Source organism: Trichomonas vaginalis, chromosome VI (assembly GCF_026262505.1).
Source record: "Trichomonas vaginalis G3 chromosome VI, whole genome shotgun sequence".
Lineage (NCBI taxonomy): Eukaryota > Parabasalia > Trichomonadida > Trichomonadidae > Trichomonas > Trichomonas vaginalis.
The window spans coordinates 7911434-7934418 of NC_067208.1; the positions used below are offsets into that span (position 1 = coordinate 7911434).

A 22985-nucleotide genomic window follows, 5' to 3' on the forward strand; every position below is an offset into this window, starting at 1 on the left:
AATATTTCAAATTCAAAAATAAAATCGTGGAGTTCCTATCATGTTACTTATATAACCAACTCAAACGTAACATATTCAACATTTTCAAACAATACATCAGATGGTACTGAAACATCTCATCAAGGACAACAATCAACTGAATTTAAAATTGTTTTTTGTAATTACTACAAAATTAAAGGTAAGAACATGGCGAGCAGTATTCGTAATATCTATTTCATTAATTGTAGCTTTTATGCTAATTCCATCACAGAGCTATATTTTAATGCAATTGCCGATAAAATTCAAGTTAATAAATGTTACTTTGATATATCTGATCCTAGTACAAGTGGACTTGTCACAATAACAGAGAGTGCCAATTCAATTTATCCAGAAAATATTCATTCACATAGCTCATGTTCAACAGAACTAAAACTTGATCCAACAGAAAAATTAGATCTCACAGAAAATTTAGATTTAATTCAATACAAACGCTATTTCAAATTCCGCAGAAGATAATCGATACCAAAATGCGTTTTTTCATTACAGGAAACTTATTAAACAAAACAAAACAAAACAAAAACAAAAACAAAAAAAATCAAAAAGAAACAAAGATAAAACAAATGACATTGGATGAGATGCAAACAGTCTCACATGATGTTGACACAGAGAAGTTATTGAATAATCTGTCGAAGTTTAAATGAAATATGATGAAATTTTATCAAAGCAGAAAGATGAAGAACCAATTAAAGAATAAAGTTTACTATAACAATCATCATGCTTTCTCATTACTTGAGGATTTAATTAGATTCTCTATTATATTAGACTGCTCATGAAATGATCTTTATTTTGGATTTGATAAGATTGATCTTGCTTGATTTAAAGAGAAAATGAGCGGATCATCATGAAGATTTTCAATTACTTACAGTAGCAGAAACTATAGAAATAAAATTCGAAACAGAAAAATCAATATCTTTTATTGTATATTTACTTTGATCTTATTAGTGTTGTATATTCAATAAAAATTTACTCTATATTTAATAAAATAAACAAAATTTTTTTATTGTACAATAAATAAAACATTAAAAAAAGGTATCAGTTCAAAATACGAACAGAAGAATCATTCTTCCGTTGAAGAGGAAGATTGCCACTTCTCATCATTGATGAAGACCTAGGCATTGATGGTTCAATGATAAGAATAGAAGATTTCTTCATTTCTGGCCAAATTGGTTGTTCGTCTGTTACATCTTTCTTTATCTTCTTATCTTTGATGATGTGAAGAATACAAGCATCTTGTTGTACTTTCAAAACTCCTGCCCAGTCAAGCAAACTTTCTTTTATAGATTTAAGTGAATCTTTCTCATTGATCATGTACAAGAAAGGTTCCGCAGCAAGTCTTGGCATCTCGAACTTATCAATGTAACCACGAACAACACTAACCAAGTGTTCATCTTCTTTGAGATCTGTCTGTTCTATTGGAGTAACTTCGAATCTGATGATTGAATCTCCAAAATTAGAAGGAGCTGGTTCTTGGAGATCCAAAATACCAAGAATCTTGTGATAGTTGATGTGAAGAGCTCTCAGATTTGTCGCTCTTGCCATGAGACATCTATTGACCATTTCGTTCGCAATCTCTCTTATTGGACATGTACTTGGCATCAACAATTGCGATGTCGTGTCAACTTTAACTGAATCAGCTGAAAACTGGACAGAAAAGTTTGTCATCGTTGAATTCGATGCTTCAGGAATTCCTTTGAACAATTGGAAATAAAGCCATGGATGTTCTTTATGTTCTTGTTTCGTTTCTTTTTGAAGAGAACTCGATGTATCTTCACAAGCAATTAAAGAAGCCATTGAAGGTGTCAATTTCGCGTTGATAGGAGTTTTCATTGGTAAATTAAATCCAGGTTGTCTCTTGAACAATCTCATTGAATCTTCTTGTGGTGAATACTCCAATTTCAATGCACTCGCAATGAACTGTTTGACACCATTCCATCTCAGATTTGAAGGGAATTTAACAACAGCGGATGGTTGATTTGGAGTTGCAACATTACACAAAACTACACGTATTTGATGTAATTTTCTCTCCAAATACTGATCAACTGTTATTGGTCTTGATTCAGGATAAACATCTGTATACAAAATACTCTGTAAATTACTCATTTCATTCAAAGATGATGATCTTGAAACATGATCTAAGTTTTTGTTTGTTTTTTCTAATTCGATTCTTGAAATAGGAACATCAGTACCAGGAACAACTTGCCAGACAAGAATTGCTCCTGCTCCACATGCTGCTTCACTTAAATTGTTCGAGGAAACTAAAACAGCAGTTTTCTGAACAGTTTCTTGGAAGCATAATAAAGGTGTTTCTTTTGGAAGTCCTACTGATTCACATGCTTGAATTGCAGGGTCTTCAAGTGGTGTTTCAGGAAGAGGATAAGCTGCACCAATGTAATGGAAAAACGGTTGATCGCCAGGGAAGAAAAATTTCATAAAAACTGTCAGTTTTTGTACGTTATCAAGTTCAATTTTTTCATTTTCTGACAAATCTTGGATGAATGCGTAAGAACCGCCTTGGAACTGTGAACTAAGTGGCTGATCGCTTGGCACAACAATGGATTTAGGAATAGAATAAGGCTGGCACTTCCAAATCCTGATTTTTGAGGGGTCTTTGTTCAATACTTGGGCAGCGGATTCGTAAAGGGAGGAAAGAGGCTTTTCACGGGGTAGATGGATCGCTTGTTGACTCTGTCCCATGAATCCGGTGATCCATTTTTGACAATTTGACTTCAAAATATCTTCTGAAGTTAAATTGATCTCGATCGGGCCATGATCAGCACCTTTGTTCGTCTGTGTGTATTCGTAGTATTCTCTGAGGTGTTTGGGAACTGTTTCGTCAGGAATTGGCTCAAATATAACTGGAGCATCTTCTCTACGAACGTAGATGAGCATATAACCACTGTAAGAGCGTTCATGAGTACCATCCATGCCACCGTAATTGTTTTTGATGGCTTCGTCCGCTGAAACTTTTGTTACATTTTGATCATCAAATTTGTACCACTGTGGATCTTGAGATATCCTCAAGAATGCGTAGTAGTGGCCACACATTGAACCACCTGAGTGTACAAGTACTCCGTATAAGTCGTAAATGTTGGATTTCGAGTGATCTGCGTCTTTAGCGAGAAATTCGCCAAGATCGAGTTCGGCAGGGAACTCAAAGTAATCGTTGATTTTAACTGAAGTGTTTCGTTCATAATCTCTTGCAAATCTACGTAAATGAATATGTAAAACTGAAGGGAAATCCATATACTCTGTTCCCATGACAGCTTTCTGTTTTCCGAAATCATCTGTTTCGTATAAAGAGTCCATATCTTGAGGAGCAAGCTCATTTTGTAAAGATTCGCGTAATGTCTTGCATCCTTTAACAACCAAGCTTAAATCCTTGAAATCCTCGATAATTTCTTTTTTGAAATCGACATCCGTGCATCTGATATATGTTCTCGTATGACCTCTAAACAAATTATCAATCGCTGTTGCTAAATCCGTATGGCTAAGCTTGTATTCTAGCGTCTGCATTAATACTCTGCAGAATTCTTGTACGTCCTGCTGTTGCATTGTCTCTCTTTGGTTCCATCCGAAACTTTTTGTCAATTCTATCGTAGAACCTGCATGTTCGCTTAACTGTAGCTGGCAGAACAGGCGCTGCAGACAAAGCGGTATTGACTTTGAGGGGTCTTCGGTGCCTGTCGTTGGCATATGATAGACAATGCGACGGAAAGCAGGCAAATGGAACAAACTCTGTAAAAGAGAATTCATGTAGCATGTCGCTCCTTGGTTTCGAATGCCTACACAGCCTGTCAATTCTTTTGATGATTTTTCAGGTTGTTGTGGCGGAAGAACAGGTGGCGGCGTTGGGACTTTTTCTCTCGGTACGTAGTGTTGCTGCGGTTGTTGTGTTGGTTGTGTCTTTGGCTGTAGAGGGGCTTTCTTTGGAACCGAAACAGGATGATGCAGATGGATGAGGATGGTGTTATTATCGACAAATCCATCATCTCCGTTGATGAATTTGTTTTGCGCCATCATGTAAGTTTCATATGCATTGATTTTTCCAAAAGCTTTCGTAGACATCTTAGTAACTGACTTTCCAGCTGTAGTATTTTTCAGAGTGATTTGGAATTGATGCGTTTTGGGTCCTCCAGGTGCAGTGTTCAGTACGACTTTAACAGATAAGAACTGTGTCGGGGTGGAGGGCTTTGTACACTTCATGTAGAAGTTCAGATTATCAATAGTAAACTCGGGGGATATGGCTTCCTTCTCGATTTTATCCCAGTCGGTGATCAACCAATCATAATCAAATGGCTGTGATGACCCACCGACACTGTTTTGTGAGGGCGATTTAGGAATGCTTTGTACATCACTCCGTGAGTTTTCGGAGCTTGATTTAGGAAGATTTTTAACGATTGATAGTAATTTTTGAGCTTCGGCCTGAGGATAACTGGCATTAATTTTTTGCTCTAAAGTCTTCTGTACGTCATCAGATAGGGAACCAACTTTAGTGATCACTTGACTTAAGATATCGGCCGAAATTTGATAAAGTCCGTCTAGGTTAACAAAAATCTTAAAATCCTTAACTACGGTATTGAGCAAGTCGTCTGCATTCTTTTCGCTTGATATTTTTTGCTTAATTTCGTCTAATACAGACTGGGAGCTCATAATTTTCTTTATGAGGCTATAAATTTTATCGTTAATTTTGGATTTCCTAATTCTATTCTATTCAACACGAGAAATATTAATAAAATATTCAAATCCGCCAGGATCAATAAAAAATTTAAACGATGATAAATTTTATTCCTCTAATGGTCCTATAAATAATTTCTAAGTTATCCGATAGGAACTCTCAAATGATTTTTTTATCTCACAAATTTCTTTTACCTTCTCAAATAAAAATGTGGCTTCAAAAATATCTCGCTAAATTTGTTTACAGGCCTCCAAGATCTAATTACGATCCGAATTCGCTCACAGATGCAATGCAATCGTTGTCAGGAGAATATGTTGCGCGTATTCCTTTTGAATTAAAAAATTCCAGAGGACTCAAAATTATTGGTTCGATTTACATGGCTACCAAGAAGATTTCAGGAAATCCAGCAGTTTTATATTTGCATGGTAATGCTAGTTCGCAAAGAGAAGGAGCATTTTTAACTCGTCATTATTATGATCTCGGAATTTCAGTTGTCTGCGTAGATTTAAGCGGATCTGGAATGTCCGAAGGTGAAACACTCGGAATGGGCTATACCGAAAGAGATGATGTAAGATGCATCATTAATTTCATCAGGCAAACATACGGAATCGAAAACGTAGCACTCTTCGGACGATCTATGGGTGCTGCTACAGCCGCCTGGTTTGCTTGCGAAAATACTGATATTTCAGGAATAATTTGCGATTCTTCTTATATTTCTTTATGGGATGTCCTTATGGACTTCACATCGAGAAACATCTTCTTAAGAGGACTGGCGTATATTTTGTACCCATATGTTGATAATGCTGTGAAAAAATACGGTAATTTCTCAATGAATGATATAAATTACCGCGATGAGTTGAAAAACGCAACAATTCCAGCTTTATTCGTTCATGCCTACCAAGATAACTTCGTAGGAATCAATGAATCTCAAGAAATTTTCTCCCTTTACGGAAGCAAAGAAAAATTCCTATTAACTATCGAAGGAGGACACAATAATGCAAGAAAGAGATACGTTCTTGAACAAGAAATTGTTTTCCTTTGCAATGTGTTCGGAATCACTGAATATTCAGGAATATCGACCACGGAAGATGACCAACAGATCAGCCAACAGGCACATTTCACCAGTATTGCAGATATGATGGCCCATTAAATTTTGTAATGTTTTTTTTGCAATTAAAATCGGACTTTTTATACGGATAAATCCTTTTTCTTTATGTAAAGAACTTTTTAAGATATTCCGGAATTAATTTTAATGAGAGAACGATCAAAATTTGATTTCTCCAATTTTACTTCGCTTGATCGTAGTAATAAATTTAACTTCTGATTTATTTGGAAAACTGTTGAGGGGTTCCTTCGTGTGACTTACATTATACTCTATGGTTTATTGATCGACCAACGAATAAAAAACAAAATCCGAAGCCAATCTTGAAGTTTATCTACTGAGCTATACATATTCATAGAGAAAAAGGGCATGATATTAATGCACTCTTATTAAAATCTCGATTAAAAAAAATTACCCTATATTTCCAACTCTTGGAAAATTTTCATGACCAAACCAAAAACTCATATGTTGATATATAGCCTATAGATATTCATATTATCTACTTTTCATTGAATTACATAAGATTTAATAATCTCATAAATATTCTTTTTAATTTTCCGAATTCCGTGTGCATTTAGATTGCCTATACCTGTATATAATAATTCTAGAATGGTTTGGTTAGATATTAAGTTTTTTAGATTAATATTTTAACATTTTGATAAAACAAGCATTTGTTCCATTTTAGAATCGCCATTGAACTCTAGTTTGACTAACATGATGTTGTATGATCAAATAAATTCTAACTTCATGAGATAAATTTTGAAATTAGAAAATGCGATATCTGACTCAAATATTTATCTGAACACATTTAACATTCAATGATAAACTAAAGTACTATACAGCAGATTCGATTTGGCTTATATTTTATATAATCAACAAATAATCCTATAAAATTGTGCTATTCACGTTGCTCAAAGATGTATTGAACATTCCCTACTTGTGTATTGATAAAATTAGATATAGATTCTAATGTAAATCGATATTTTGAAAATTCATATATATTTTGTCTTGGTTTGGCATTTGATCGTGTTGAAACCGGAATTGCAATATATATCATCTAAATATATAACTATCAAAATATGAGCTATAGATTTTTAAATTATTCTCCTGAATATGAGTGACTAACATAATTATATTGAATTGAGTAGTAAGAATCATAAATATTAGAATCTGACGATAATTTATTATAACTTTATATAGGAACAAGATTATAAATGATGATGAAAATAAAGATTAAATTTAAATCTGAAAATTTGAAAACATTAAGTGTATATGATAGCATTACAAAATTAAATTTTATGTGGAAGAGGAAATAGAGGAATTAGAAGTATTATGAGAAAATAATAAGATATAAAAACAAGATTCTATTAAATGAGTTAATTTATAGAAAGGAATAACAGTGTGAATGTAGTAAATGAATGTTTTCATGATGTATTATTGAAATCTTAAGTTTTGTTAAGAAGATAATAAGGGAATCAAATTTTGTATTAGGAAGTTTGACCGGCAAGAGTGTATTGTGCACTCTTGTCGGTCTGCATGTCTCATTCCTGGAGACATTGTCACTGCATGTCTCCCGGAATGAGACAATCTTCCGCATTCATAACTTGAATGCGGAAGTTTGACCGACAAGAGTGTATTGTGCACTCTTGTCGGTCTGCATGTCTCATTCCTGGAGACATTGTCACTGCATGTCTCCCAGAATGAGACAATCTTCCGCATTCATAACTTGAATGCGGAAGTTTGACCGACAAGAGTATATTGTGCACTCTTGTCGGTCTGCATGTATCTTACAATCAAAGACACTTTCATACAATCTTTTCGAAGTTAAAAAAAAAAATTAATTATTTCTTTCTTTTGTTTATTAAATCGCCTTACTCACGTACTAATCTCTTTTAGAGACTCTATCGAGCTATCCCCACATATAAACCTGTGACAATAATACATATTTACTCTCTTCATATTCTGATCTCATGACACATTATCGCAAAAACTATAATTATACAACACATCTCATAAAGTCTCATTTTAGCCCTATCTAAGCGTTCAAAACCTATTTTCCACACGTAATCTGATTCTTCTGGCTCCGCTGATTCGATTTCTGCTGTCAGATCGTGAAAATATGCATCACATAAAGAGATAAATGCAAATTGCACAACTTAATATTTTCCTTAAAATTTCTCTTCAGGTTCATACCTAAATAAGCTCTTTTTTTGAAAATTCAATTTTTTCCAAAAATGTATGAATTCAAAAGTTCAGATTATATCTAGTCATTTTCCAACATTAATTTTGTGTTTTAGTTTTTGAGATATTCATTTTATTATACGTATTATTCAGAAAATTAAAAGAATTTGTGAGGGGAAACGGAGGAGATAATAAATATGTAAAGATGGATGAATAGACAATTTGAAAAAAAAGCAATAATTTTGAGTTGTGTTTATCTCTTTATGTGATGCATATTTTCACGATCTGACAGCAGAAATCGAATCAGCGGAGCCAGAAGAATCAGATTACGTGTGGAAAATAGGTTTTGAACGCTTAGATAGGGCTAAAATGAGACTTTATGAGATGTGTTGTATAATTATAGTTTTTGCGATAATGTGTCATGAGATCAGAATATGAAGAGAGTAAATATGTATTATTGTCACAGGTTTATATGTGGGGATAGCTCGATAGAGTCTCTAAAAGAGATTAGTACGTGAGTAAGGCGATTTAATAAACAAAAGAAAGAAATAATTAAATTTTTTTTTTAACTTCGAAAAGATTGTATGAAAGTGTCTTTGATTGTAAGATACATTTAGATCGACAAGAGTGTATTGTGCACTCTTGTCGGTCAAACTTCCGCATTCAAGTTATGAATGCGGAAGATTGTCTCATTCTGGGAGACATGCAGTGACAATGTCTCCCGGAATGAGACATGCAGACCGACAAGAGTGCACAATACACTCTTGTCGGTCAAAGTTTTGCAATCGTTGTGATTGCGAAAGATTGTGCTATTCCTGCATATTTTCTACGAGCCTGCTTCATAAAATTGAATCCTTCTATCCAAATTAAATGCGATTTCGCTAATCTTTCATCTAAAATCACTAATCAGAAGCATATTGCAAGTTAACTTGAACCGGCATGTTCCTCCTATCCTGTCTTTCAGTTCTTTCTATCAGCCATGGTTCACAAGGAGGAGAGCTTTGCGCACAATCAGACATAAGATTGCGGCAGAGGAACCGGGAAGAGAGCAGCTTGAAGCGGTAAGATGTCCGAATGCTGTCTCCCAGGTGTATCTGTCAGGCAAAGTTCACAAGGAGGAGAGCTTTGCGCACAATCAAACAGAAGATTGCGGCAGAGGAACCGGGAAGAGAGCAGCTTGAAGCGGTAAGCTGTTTTCAAGTCTTTAGTTAACAAACTTTAACAAAAGACATCTAAAAAATTTGAAATAATTGCAAAATAATGCCGTCAGGTAATGCGCACCTAAGGGAGGTGTTTTGCGGGAGCTGGGGGTATCTTGGTGAGTACTCAGGAGGCCAAGAAGGGCACCCCAACCGACATTTTGCTGACGCATTGTGTAAGCAACCATTCTGATAACAGCTCAAACCGTCGGGACAAAATAATTTATGAAATTATAAGTCATCTTTCTAATACATATTTTTGGAAGGGCGTAAGATACGCCAACTTAAATATATTATTAAATATGAGAAAATCGCTCAACAAAAAAACAATTCTTTCAAAAAGTTTGACATTGATCTTTCTAATACATATCCTATGGAAGGAGTTTACATTAACAAAATAAAAACCAGTTCAAAATCTTATTACTCCTTGAATTAAAATCATTTAATTCCAAATCCATTCCAAATCCTTAAATCTGTATTAAAATCATTTTGCCAACAACCAACACAATACAAATTACATTTCCATATATCTTCTTGTCCATTTTAATTTTTTATCTCATTTTATTTAATTTTATTTAAAGCATATAGACATCGAGATCCTTTACACATAGTTATATAAAAGTCAAATACATAATAAATTCTTAATTCTAGAGATATCTCAAAATCTCAATTTTTTAATTTAAAATACCTTTCATTTTTCACAGTACTATCACAACAAGCAAGCCATTTACTAATTAACACATATAAGAAAAATATCAAATTACAAAACAACTTTCAATATCATTCGCATCAAATTCTATTTTTTCATAATTATCAACTACATGTTATTATATAATATATGTCGGCGCATATTCCACTCTATACAAGTGTCAGACACACTCACACAAAGCTGTGAGATTCATACCTCTATCAGTAGGACTTCTCAAATCAAGAACACATATGTTTCACTATCGCACATCTGTGTAGGATCTAATTAACCCTTTGGACTGGTACTTCAAAATTTGATAATTTGATAATTTCATGTGATATCATCATTTGCCTTTAAAACAACTGTGCGTTAAACTAGACACGTTTCTCTATCATAATGCAAAATATCAAAGTTTGGGAGACTCCCAAAGTGTCTGAAACTGATCATAAGGGTGAAAAACCGTTTTCCAGAAGTTGGGAACGTAGGGTATTAGTATTATTGAAAACTAAAAGAAATAGTTTATTAATTACAACAATCTTGGAAGTGAAAAAGCCAATGCAAACGGGGTAATAATTATTGCTAACATTGCAAGAGCAAATCCAAAGGAACCAGTGCTATTCTTGATAACAAGTTCAACTCTATCAGATTCCTCTGTATCTAGCATAGTATCTGTCACTCCTGGACATTCTTCAAGCTGAATAATTTTAGATTCTCCTTCTGCATGAATTGGAAGCTTATAATTCTTTGGAAAGCATGAAGACTCGATAACCCTTAAAGTAGAATTACCTTTTGCTCTTAAAATGGACGGGCCACTTGGATTTGTGTTATTTTGGAAATGAACAGAAGCAATTTCAATAGGAGAGTTTTGGAAGAAGATTGCGGCAGTACTTGATGTCAGTCCTCCTCTGTTGTTCGTAAAGAATGTTTCATTAAATAAAATTTCTGTATTTTCTATGAAAAATGCGCCTTCGCTAGCAGTGTTTCCTGTAACAGATACTTTATTCATTTCGATTTGAGAATTTATTGCGTAGACCGCCGCTCCAAATTTTGCTTCTCCGTTTATGAATTCAATCATTTTTGCATCAACAAAAGAAGCATTCAAATATATAGCGCCACCATTAAGAGGGCAATTGCAGCTATGAAATCCAACGTAGCGTAGTTCTAATCCAACAGTTTCGCAGTAAATTGCGCCGCCATCAATAGAATTGCATTTATCAAATAGACATCTTGCTACTGCGATGGCTGTTTCTGTAGCTGTAATGGCTCCTCCGCGTTGTTTTTTGTGTGTACTTAAATCTTTGAAAACGCTTGAGGAAATAACTAACGAAATGTTCTTTCTGGTTAATATCATGCCTTCCTTAATTTCATGCTGGTAAACAATTCCTGATTTGACTTCGAGAGGAGATTTTGAATTTGAAAATACGCAATTTCGAATGTTAATGTTATTAAAATTGCCTTTTATTATCTTTGCATAAGAATTTGTAAATTTGATACTGTTTATATCGAGGTCGCCAAAGGTAAATCGTGATTTTGATGTAAATAGTGGATGATTAGTGTAAGAAAGACTAACTTTCTGCATTGTTTGAAATGTAACGTTATTTCCGTTAAAAAGAGGAGCAATTCGTTGAAGTATTTTATTTGATCTAGCAGAAAAAAGAAGAAAAGAAAACATTTTTTATCAAAAAAGTGACAAAAATAAGAAATGAGTGAAGAATTGAATGAAATAAACAAAAGAATTGATCCACGACAAAAAGATGGGTTCTCTCTACAAGATGACATATTAGTAACATGGATATTTCTTACAAATCAATATACAGATTTTATGAAATACCAATCTACGTATTTAAATAGGTTCAAAAGCTTAGGATTGGCTTATAGCAGATTTTTAGAGATAATTAAGACACCAGAACTTGTTGATAAGATAAGAAAAGAATTGAAAGATGGTATTTTTGGTTATAAAAACATTCCTTTTTCAAAATTCGAGACAATTTACCTTTACAAGATTGTATCATCACTAAATATTACTGATGGAACTGAATTACTGCTAAAATATTCTCAATATTTCAATCCTTCTCGAACACCAACGCAAATTCAACAAAAAATGAAGAATTTAGGAGGAAAAGATGACTAATTCGAAAGTTTCATGGAAGATGTTCGTAAAAACATCTTAGCAATGCCATTATCAGAATTTCCCGGAAACCAGGAGAATTTAACAGAAAGAATCAATAAGATATTAGACAATATAGCGAATAGTAAAGACAAAAGTACAGAAAAATTCGGAATTCAACAAATTTTAGAAAATTCAAAAACAAATTTCGAAAAAAATACACTTGCCATACTAATTGGACAAGATAGGAACTATCCAATCAATAAAACAACTACAATCATTGGTAGAAAGTCTCCAAAAACAAATTGTGACATTGATATTTCAAGTAATCATGAAATTTCATCAAAAGTATCACGAAACCATTGCAAACTTACTTTGTCTACTGATTTCGAGTTCTACATTCATGTAGAAGGAAGTTTCATCCTTGTAAACGGAATATTAATCAAAAAAGATGAAATCGTGCATTTGAAAGATTACGATGTACTTGAGATCGGTTCTCGGCTCTTTATCTTTTACAAAAATCCCGAAATTTGTGGATAATTTTTGAATATTTTTTTTCTATCTTAATTTCATGCCAATATATGCATGCTTATGCTATTTTGCTATGATATATCATAGACATTACATTGAATTTTTAATAATTTATTTGTTTTTTAAATTTTCGAAATATTTTGACTATTTTTGATTGATATTAAATGTTTCTTGTTTGCTAAACAGTTTATTAATTGGAAAATGATAAAAATCTTTATGAATTAGTTTTTTTTGATATAAATTTTGATAAAATAAACTTTATTCTCTAATACATAACTCATATTAAGTAGCAATAACGGATGCTCATTCTTTGTTTACATACGCCAAGCTCAAGAAGTCTAAATTCACATCAAATTCAGAAAATGTTTTACATTTAAATACATTTTATACAATTGATCATCAAAATCTGATAAAACTTCTAGAAATAAGTAAGTTATTTAATTTAATCAAAAGATCAAAATGGTTTACAAAGGATTTAATAATATTTCCATGTAAACCAAACAAAATTTCAACCAATTCAACGTTCCTATATGTCACTTTTGATACAAACCGTTTAATTTTATTTATCAAATAATTAATATGATAATAAAATATGGTTGTTCAAGAAAATTTAGTAAATTTGCAGATATATTTGCTTCAAAATTGAATTCAAATTGAAATAAAATTCTTACGTTTTCCAGTAACTTAACAATAGTTTCTTATTAGCCTATTTAAAGTCCACTTTATTTTAGGAAATTTATATGCTGAAATTTTATTTTTTATGAATGTTGGAAATTTTCCATTGTTATACAACAGTATTCAAGTATTTATTAAGCATCTACACACTGATTTGGCCCCCAAAGATATATGGGCTTTCTTTTATAACAGTTCTCCAAACACAAGACCTATAAGAGGTAAAAATGCTCAAACAATTTCAAAAGCAAACGAATGCTTTATTTATAATGGAAGATTCTTCGATATTACATTTAATAGTGCAATTTCTTTCGAGCACCAAAATAATAAATTTCTTCATTCATATTGCTTGTTTTTTAATTGCAGCAGTAATAAATACGGCGGTGCAATTTACTTTTGTTGTAACAGTTCGATTGTTCAATACAGATCCTGCTGTTATAAATCACAAACAAACTATGGAAGTGGCCATAATTCATATGTTGAATTAGTCGAAGAAACAGATAATAAAAATTTCATTTACGAAAGTTCTTTCAACCAATGTGGAAAAAAAGAAAAATCTGAAACAAATCATCTCAACCATGGCAAAATCGTTGTAAAATCAATCAATACTAGTTTTTGTCAAGCAAAATGGATATCAGGAATAAGCTTTTCAAATGCAATATATTCTAGTTGCAGCGCATATTCATCTTTTTGTAACAACACATCAGATTATATAATCATTGATATTACTATGTGTTTCGATTTGAAGTTTGATTTCTGTAATGTATTAAAAAATTCTCAATCAATGGTATATCAAGGAACATTTAATGTCAATTCTCATAGAGCATTAATAGAAAACTGTTCATTTTTTGGAAATACGGGACCGAATAAAGAATTTTATATATCTTCATCTGCATCTCTCTCAATTAAAAACTCTTTTTGTAATAGATTAGAGTATAATAATCATATCACAACTGAAAATGTTGTGACTAATCAATATTTTATTCATAACCTAACTCATTTTTCAACATTTCTTTGTGAAGCAGATAATTCCTTTTCATTCAGCATTTTCCCAGAAGTTGCCACAGAAATGCCTGCAAAATTAATCTTCCGAATTAGAAGATTTAGAGTTTAATTTCCCTACTTTCTGAAGTTTTCACTTCATGCAAAAATTAATAGTTCCTTGATCAAATTATTGGATCTTTTATTTCACATGTTGGACCTAAAAAGGAGTTAGCAAGGGCCAAGAATTTTTGGCAATTTAGGAATTTTTATGCTTATTATCATTGATATTGATTAGTAATTAATACACACATATAGATGTACATTCTCTCATTTCTACAGCTTTTAAAGATTTGATGTCCAAATTGCTATTGATGGAAATAAATACGAATATAAGAACCCAAAATTTTATAAATGTCACTTTTCTCCAAAATCAAATTTTGAAACTTTTGTGAGAAACTCTCAAAAGTTTCAAATTAAATATAATATGCTTTATTCTCTTGTTATTATTTTCAATATTACAAATTGTGAAGTTTACATTTTTCAGATCATTTATACGGTAAATTATTATTGCTTATCATGTTTAATGTGAAAACAAATTCTTGAGGCATACAAAATTGAATTTATCTGAAAAGTTTGATTACTTTTTATCATTTTATGTATTTCTTGTTTTTTACTTTAATTTATTCAATTGAGATTTCTAAAACAGGATATTATGCAACAAGTATTGACGGTGCAGGCACTCAAATTAATTTTAGCCTCTTATCTCTTGCAGATTATGAATATTATATTTTATTTTGCTCTTATGATCAATCATTGACAATTAACGGATTTGTATTAAGCAATTGCATTTACAAGCTATCTAATTTAACAACTTCAATGGAAATTAAGACTTCCATTTCTTCATTTTTATCATTCGGCCTGTTCCTTATCCCCAAAACTCATGACACACTCGAATATCTATTTCTTCCATCAGGGTCATCAACATATTCAATTTCAAAGTATTCGTCTTCATCAAAAAGTTATTTATTATTGATTATCAATAATGATCCTATCAATATTCAAATTTCAAAAGGGTCCGACGATTCTAACTTAATTTATTACAGCACAGAAGGAAATTTATTTGAACAAAAAATTGATTTTACATCAATACCAAGTTCTAAAATCATTGCAATCAGATATGATCATTCCATGTCCGGAAGAACAGATACGACCTATTCAATTTCAACATCAACAAACTCTAAAACTGTAAATTATTATGATGACAGTGGATCTCCACTTTTCTTCAAAAAACTGATTGTCGTTAACTTCTTAGAGGCAAAGAATGATTATAGAGTAACTTATGGTAGGAATTCGTATTTAGTTTCTTCTTCAAATTCACTCACCTTCAAGATTCCAAGCCATACAGTTATTATATTCACAAGATTTGCTGATTTATCAGGTATTGCCAACGCATCTGACACTTATCTGAATCTGTTTGGCACAGATGAAATATTAGCACTTGATTTTCGTTCAAATGGTACATTGAACATATCTACCATGAAATCAACAGCATATTGCGATTTTGTTGCTTTCAACTTTTCAACAGCTAAGTATGATCATCATCTAGTCCTTGTAGGTACTAAAGCTTATAGGCATAAATTACTTGATGGGGGCAATAAGTACTGTACATACTCTACAGGAGCATCTAAAATCATTCCTGAATCCAACATTAGACACTACTCCATTGATCAATTCGGAAAACGTAAATATGATGAAACATATGATGAAAAATCAATTGATGGACCTTCAATAACAATATATCTTTCATCCTTATCAATGATGAATAATAAAATGACATTTATAAATAACGGAACATCAAATGAAACAAATTATATTTTGCATACTTATTCAAAACAACATTTTTATCAGATTGGCTTTTATTCTCCTTCTGATATAATGACACATGCAGAAGAAGGAGAGGAAATAGATCCTGATAATGCTTCAAAAATATCACCTGGAAAGATTGCTGGAATTATTATTGGAGCTGTTGTTGTTCTGTTGATTATTATTGCTATACCAGTAATCTGTCTGATCTATGGGCACCATTCTACTGATGTTCAAGAATATCCATTACAATCTAACCCTTTGAACTTAAATCTAGAAACAAGTGAACGACCAGTTCAAAAACCGACATATTATCCCGAACGTTCACAACGGACTCAGTCATACTCTCGGCCGCTTGTTAATCCATATCCTCAACAACAGCAAGTACCTTATTATGCACAACCACCATCACCACAGGATGGATACATAACACCAGCACCTATAATGCCATTATATCCTGCTCCTGAAACAAAAGATGGATATCTTTAAAATAACCAAGTATTAAGTTAGTATCCATGCTTAAACTAAATTTTTATTTTCATTTGGAATAAAAATGCTAATCATTAAGTTCATAATTACCAAGCAATTTTAAAAAATTTGTTTCATTCTTTTAATTTAGTTAACAACAACAAAAACGAACATATTTAGCTAAATAAAGTTCTATGTACCACGTCTTTCATTTTTCTTCAATGCATTTGGAAATTTCACCTAAATTTAATATTCAAATATACCATTCATATTGCAACATTGCATATATTTAAGGAAAACTAGATAAAATTACTTCCTCAGAATGATTTGAATACTGATAATCACTGCTATATCATACTTAAGTGACAATTACAAATTATTATGTTAATTATCTTATGATATATGATCATTTAGTCAATATCAAATGTTATGCATTTAGAAATTGAATGTTTCTTATATAAAAATGAAAAATACTAATGATAAGGAATATTTTTAGATAATTATTATAACAACAAATGATGAATATGAGAGTAAAGTCTTTGGCAGGCCACGAGCGCAGGACTGGACACGACAAGAGGTAAATGCTTGTTTGATGAGTCCGCTGCTTGGAACTATCTGATTGATAAATGCTTTAGTACTGTTTTCAATTTTGACTCCACATTGAAGGCTAGAACAATCTTTGAATGCATTATTACCAATATTTCGTACGCATATAGGAATATTAATCCATGAGTGTGATGTACATCCCTCAAATGCGCGAGCAGAAATACTTGTAAGGCTATCAGAAGGAATGAAAATAGATTGAAGATTATAGCAGAAAGAGAATGCTCCTTCACCGATTGTTCTCACTGTTCCTGGAAGACCAAAAGAAGAAACATGCGACGCTGGAGGGAAAATAATAAGGATTGTGTCATCAGGGGTGAACAATGCGCTGGTTATTACATGGAAGTTTTGACTGAGACATACGATGTTTCGTAACTTAGGACAGTTTCTGAAAACATCAACACCAAGTCCGGATGGAGTAAGAACAGAATCTTGGTTGATGATAAACTCAGTAAGTGATTGACATCCATCAAAAGTTTTTGTAGAAATTGTGTTAACTGTTGATGTAACGTTGAATGATGTAATTCCTGTCATTGATAGTGATGAAATACCAAATGTGTTTATCGATGGAGGAAATGTGATACTCTGGAGATTAGCGTTATTATAGAAACATCTGTCTGGAATTTCGTGCAGATTTACGCATTGAGATAAATCAACATTATTAAGTGCACAATTCTGAAAGCATGATTCCTTGATGAAAATTAATGTTGATGGAAAAAGTACTTTGTTGAGATTCGTACAGCTATGGAAAACACCAATGCCAAGATTTTTGAGGTTTCTGGGTAAGTTAATGGATGGTAATAATTTACATCCAATAAATGTATAATCATCAAGAGTGTCAACACTGGAAAGTTGAATATCTGCGGAGGTAAGTCCTATGCAATAGTGGAAAGCATTTTTACCTATTGAGGTAACACTAGGGAATCTGATTGATTGCAGCTTATTACATTGATAAAAGGCATATTTATTAATTGTTTTTACTGTTTGTGGTAAACCTGTAAATACCATAGATATACAATTGTAGAATGCAGACTCACCAATTACTTCGAGTTGGGAATCTGGTTGAAATGTTATCTCAGCTAAGTTAGTTTTATTTCGAAAGGCGTTTTTTCCGATTGTCGTAACTGTTGATGGAATTGGTATTTTAGAATTTTTATTAGGTCCAAGATACTGAATCACCGTTGTATTCTGCTTATTAAGAATGAGGAAATCTTGGTTAATATACAAGTTTGAATTATTTCCAAATTTTATTTCGACATTATCATCAAAAACTTTCCCATTAAGCAACTTAACAGTATCAGGCAGGTAAACAACAGTTAACTTGTACCCAGTAAAACACCAATTATCAATTTGCTCTACATTTGGTGGGATTTCTATTTCCGTGATTTGGGCACCACTAAAGCATGCCTCGTGCAGGATTGTTATATTCTTTGATAATGTAACTTTCTTTAAATAGTTTGTGCAAAATGCGTATGAACCAATATCAGTTACAGAATCAGGAATAACTACTTCGGATATAGGAGTACGATAGAAAACATATGTTCCTATAGTTCTAACAGTGTTAGGGATATTGATAGAAGTAATTTTGCACATACTGAAAGAAGAACTACCAATTCTTAAAGTTCCATATGGAATATTCACATTTCCTGTTAGCTTTGTAGGATATAAAATAGTTATATTATCTTTTGAGATAACTATACTGTTTTCTATCCTAAGTTCTGTGTTTTCGGGATGAATTGTAAATGATTCTATTTCAGTATATTCGATGCAGCCTTGATATAATGTTTTCAATTTTTTCGGAAGGAACAAAGTATTGATTAAAGTATAACTAAAAGAGTTCCATCCAATATATGTGAGTTGTGAATCCATTTGAATATCGATCGTTTTTAATTTTGTACACTTTACAAAGACTTCTTTTGGAAATCTATCTACTAATATAGGGATCGAAATCGTTTGGATAGATTGCATATAAGAAAAGGAACTTTCGCCTAAATTTGTTAATGAATTAGGTAAAATTAAATTTGCAGCTGATGAACAATTTGAGAATGCGAAGTTGTCTATAGTTGTTAATTTAGTGCATTTAGAAAGATCTATACTTTTTAATAAAGTACAGTTATAAAATGCATATTTTTGAATTTGAACGAGATTTGAACCATCTTGAACTATAAAATTTTCAAGAGTTGGAGCACACTTTAAAAAACTATATAAACCTGCATCATATCCTTCGATAATTTGGACACGTGGATCAAGATTAATGGAAACTACTCCAACTGGTGTGTCGACTAAATTATGATAATCCGGTGTGTATTTAACATCTTGAGTATCATATACGAAAGCCAACTAGTGAAGGGTTGCTTTAAGATAAAAAATTCAAAAAATATGGCCAAATAATACCTATCGTTGTTTTATATGATTTGTAATCTTGACCTAAGTTGCATATAATACAAATGACATAACCACAAAAATTTTGAAATTGAGAAGCTATCGTTACAGATCTGATCATTTTTGATCATACTTATGTTTTCCTTGCTTTTCTCCTCAGTTTATTCAATTAATGTAGATTCACCAGGTTATTATATGGAATATGAACATAACTCACTATATTCTATTAATTTTAATCTAAAATCCTACAACAATTACAATTATTATTTGGTTTTTTGTACAAATCAAGATCTTATTACATATGATGGTATTAAATTAACCAGTCGCGTTTATTCAATTAATCCATTAATCTACTCTTTAAATATTCGCGGCTTAAATGGAAATACATTACATTTCGGCGTTTTCCTCATTCCATCAGCATTTAATTCTCTCGAAATTTGTATCACACCAAATAAAGTCCAAACTTTTTCGTTAAATAAATATTCTAGCTACGGATTTCAGAAATTTTATTTACTAATTATCAATTACGATCCAATGGAAGTTGAAATTTCTAGAGGACCCAAAGATTACAACATGGTTTCGTACAGTGCATCAGGAGATCTTTACAATAATGATAATGATATTAATTCTATTCCAAAAACTAATATTATTGCGATCGGATATTATTGTAATCGAAGCCCAACAAATACTACATATAAAATCACACCAATAAAATCATTTTATACTTATGAAACTTATCAATATTATGATTCACGAGGAATTCCACTTTTCTTCTTTAATAAAATTGACATTGGCAACTTTGAATTCAATGATTCTACAATAGCTTATACATCTCATCATTGTGATCTTACAATTTCTCAAGATCTAGTATTCAATGTTGCCAAAGATACAATCATTATTTTCTCTCGTGCAGCAAATATTTCTGCAACTGCTTCTGTTTTTGGCAAAACACATTCTGTTCTAGGTAAAACTAAAATAAAAGCAATTGAATATTTATCAAAAGGTACATTAACTCTTTCTACAACTAGTGAATTAGGATCTTGTGATTTTTATACTTTTAATTATTCTACAGAAAAATGTAATTTTCCAATTATTCTTTCAGGAGAACATAAATATTATATTAAAAATTTAGCATCTGGTTATAAATACTGTGTATTCTACGCTGCTGCACAACGTTCTGTTTCTTATTTAGTTCCAAAAAATCTTGCATATAATAGAATTGAGCCAGATGGAACTGGTGCTGACATTAAAAGATCAGATAATCAGTCATTTTTCTCACCAAAATTAATAGTTTTACACGGAGATATTTTTGAGAACAAAGTTTATTTAGCTGCATATGGTTCTATCTATGATGATAATTATGTAATCGATGGCAAGAACTCAAAATATAGTTTTTATCAGATCTCTGACTACACTTTCAGAAAAGTCAATACTAATTCTAAAGTTGGCTATACTGAAGTGAACAACCGACTTCTAATTTATATCTTTGTTCCTTTTTCAATTGTAACTTTCATTGCTGTTTATCTCGTTTATTATTTTAGAAGACATCGTAAAAATAAGGACCCTGAATTGGAACTTTTGGATCAAAATAATTCTAATGAAGCTCCTCAGTCAAATGATCAAAATGACGAAGGTTTTACTGCACCAACATATCAACTATCCACTGAAAATAATAACCTCGAAAATCCATACTACTAAATGTGTGTTTTGATTTTTTTTTTCAAAGCTCCATACTGCGCTCAAAATATCATTATATATTTATTGTACTCGCAATAAAGTATAACAGCTGTGTTAGGTACTATATGCTGATTTATAATAACTTTACTTTAGATGTCAAAAAATTTAAGAGAATGTCAGAAATTGGTGAGCTGAAATTAAAGTTCTATATTCATCTTTCAAACAAATACTTGCTCCATGGGAAATAAGAACTTTTGTTGGTTCAATTTTTTAAATTTATTATCATTCACTCCATGAGAAACTATGAATATTCGTCAAACATCTGGAAATCTTACTTTTAGATCATATTGATTTGCCTCCTCCCCAGAAATATAAATGAGTTTTCCATAACGATGTCATCATTATAGATATACTATTTCTATTAATTCTGGGTGTCGAATTTAGATATATAACGATAGAGATCCGATTTTTTTTTGCAATTTTATCCAAATCAATGTTTTCCATATTTTCCTCCATGGTTAATTCTATTTTAATCACATCACCTGGATATTATGAAGAAACTGTAGATACATCTGGCTTAACAATAACTTTTTCGCTAAATTATGATTACCGCAACAAATATTTCATTGCATTTTCCACATATGATCCATCATTGACAATTAATGATATCAAAATCAACAGTGAAGTATACTATATTGATAACATAAGTGGTTCATACGATATTGTGACATCTAGATCATCAAAATTAAATTTTGGCGTTTTCTGTGTACCAAGAAGCTACGAATCACTCGAATTTTTGATACGCAATCGAAACGTACATACAAAATTATCAAGATTTTGTTTTGTGCATTCTCAATGATGACTTGATTAAAATTTCAATATCCAAACAAAGTATAGACAGAAATACCATTTATTATAGTACAAAAGGCGATATTTCCCAACCAATTTTGAATATTACTTCAATTCCTCAAACAAATATAATTGTTTTACGATATAATGGTAGGTATCGAGGTGATACTGCTACTAGGTATTCAATTCAGTCTACTTATAACACTCGAACTTACAAATGTTATGATAAATCTGGGAAAAGTTTGAATTTCAACGTTCCTCTCTCGATTTCATCATTACCAGTTAAACAAGATCCATACATAGCTTATGGTCGCCATATTCAGACAGTTTACTATCCAGATGTAGTAAGAAAGTTTATTCGACCAAATACGATCATTGTTTTCACTGAATCGAAAGACTTTCATGGTGTCGCCACAACAAGTGGTACAAGTTTAGATATTCTTGGTACAACTCGCATAAAAGCTATTGAATTTAGAACATCTGGAAATCTTACGTTTAGATCATATAAATCATCAGCTCTTTATTCATTTATTGCTTTTAACTATTCAATGATTAATTGTTCATATCCTGTTGTTATTGTTGGTGACAAAAACTATCAAATTCCACTTGAAACATACGATGAATATTGCGTTATATTACAACTTCATTTTCAACTAAAATTGAATCTGAAGGTAATGTTCGTTATGATTTGATAGATGCAGAAGGAAATGAAATTAAAAAAGAATATGTTTATGAACCCGAATTTCACGTCTTAAAACCAGTTGTGTTTCCATCTAAAACACTCAGTTCATCAGTTGAAAACAAAATTAATATTAAAACAAGTGATACAACAGAAAATTTTGTGATTGATGGGAGTGAATCAGAATATAGTTTCTATCAGATAGGTTCTAATACAGTCAATAAAATTAATATTTATAGTAAAGTTGGTACAGATCTATCAAAGAGGAAAGTTACTGCAATTGTTA

At 31.8% G+C, this 22985-nt stretch overlaps 7 protein-coding genes across 7 annotated transcripts; 4 read left to right on the forward strand and 3 right to left on the reverse strand.

Annotated features, from left to right (window-relative positions):
- Nucleotides 1-1071: 1071 nt before the first annotated feature.
- TVAGG3_0826040 (ubiquitinyl hydrolase protein) lies at nt 1072-4727 on the reverse strand (the record flags this gene model as incomplete). Its single annotated transcript, XM_001315613.1, has 1 exon — nt 1072-4689. The coding sequence occupies one exon, from the start codon at nt 4687-4689 to the stop codon at nt 1072-1074; it is 3618 nt and encodes a 1205-aa protein (XP_001315648.1).
- A 175-nt stretch (nt 4728-4902) lies between these two features.
- TVAGG3_0826050 (palmitoyl-(protein) hydrolase protein) lies at nt 4903-5911 on the forward strand (the record flags this gene model as incomplete). The annotated part of the gene is made up of 1 exon (XM_001315614.1): nt 4923-5864. The coding sequence occupies one exon, from the start codon at nt 4923-4925 to the stop codon at nt 5862-5864; it is 942 nt and encodes a 313-aa protein (XP_001315649.1).
- A 4499-nt stretch (nt 5912-10410) lies between these two features.
- TVAGG3_0826060 (pectin lyase-like family) lies at nt 10411-11556 on the reverse strand (the record flags this gene model as incomplete). Its single annotated transcript, XM_001315615.1, has 1 exon — nt 10411-11556. The coding sequence occupies one exon, from the start codon at nt 11554-11556 to the stop codon at nt 10411-10413; it is 1146 nt and encodes a 381-aa protein (XP_001315650.1).
- A 19-nt stretch (nt 11557-11575) lies between these two features.
- On the forward strand, nt 11576-12715 carry TVAGG3_0826070 (G-quadruplex RNA binding; the record flags this gene model as incomplete). Its single annotated transcript, XM_001315616.1, has 1 exon — nt 12028-12531. The coding sequence occupies one exon, from the start codon at nt 12028-12030 to the stop codon at nt 12529-12531; it is 504 nt and encodes a 167-aa protein (XP_001315651.1).
- Nucleotides 12716-15366: 2651 nt separating this feature from the next.
- On the forward strand, nt 15367-16547 carry TVAGG3_0826080 (uncharacterized protein; the record flags this gene model as incomplete). Its single annotated transcript, XM_001315617.1, has 1 exon — nt 15367-16530. One exon carries the CDS (start codon nt 15367-15369, stop codon nt 16528-16530), a length of 1164 nt encoding a protein of 387 aa, XP_001315652.1.
- Nucleotides 16548-17001: 454 nt separating this feature from the next.
- TVAGG3_0826090 (uncharacterized protein) lies at nt 17002-18981 on the reverse strand (the record flags this gene model as incomplete). Its single annotated transcript, XM_001315618.1, has 1 exon — nt 17002-18981. The coding sequence occupies one exon, from the start codon at nt 18979-18981 to the stop codon at nt 17002-17004; it is 1980 nt and encodes a 659-aa protein (XP_001315653.1).
- Nucleotides 18982-19631: 650 nt separating this feature from the next.
- Nucleotides 19632-21288, forward strand: TVAGG3_0826100 (uncharacterized protein; the record flags this gene model as incomplete). Its single annotated transcript, XM_001315619.1, has 1 exon — nt 20029-21192. One exon carries the CDS (start codon nt 20029-20031, stop codon nt 21190-21192), a length of 1164 nt encoding a protein of 387 aa, XP_001315654.1.
- Between the last annotated feature and the right edge of the window lie 1697 nt (nt 21289-22985).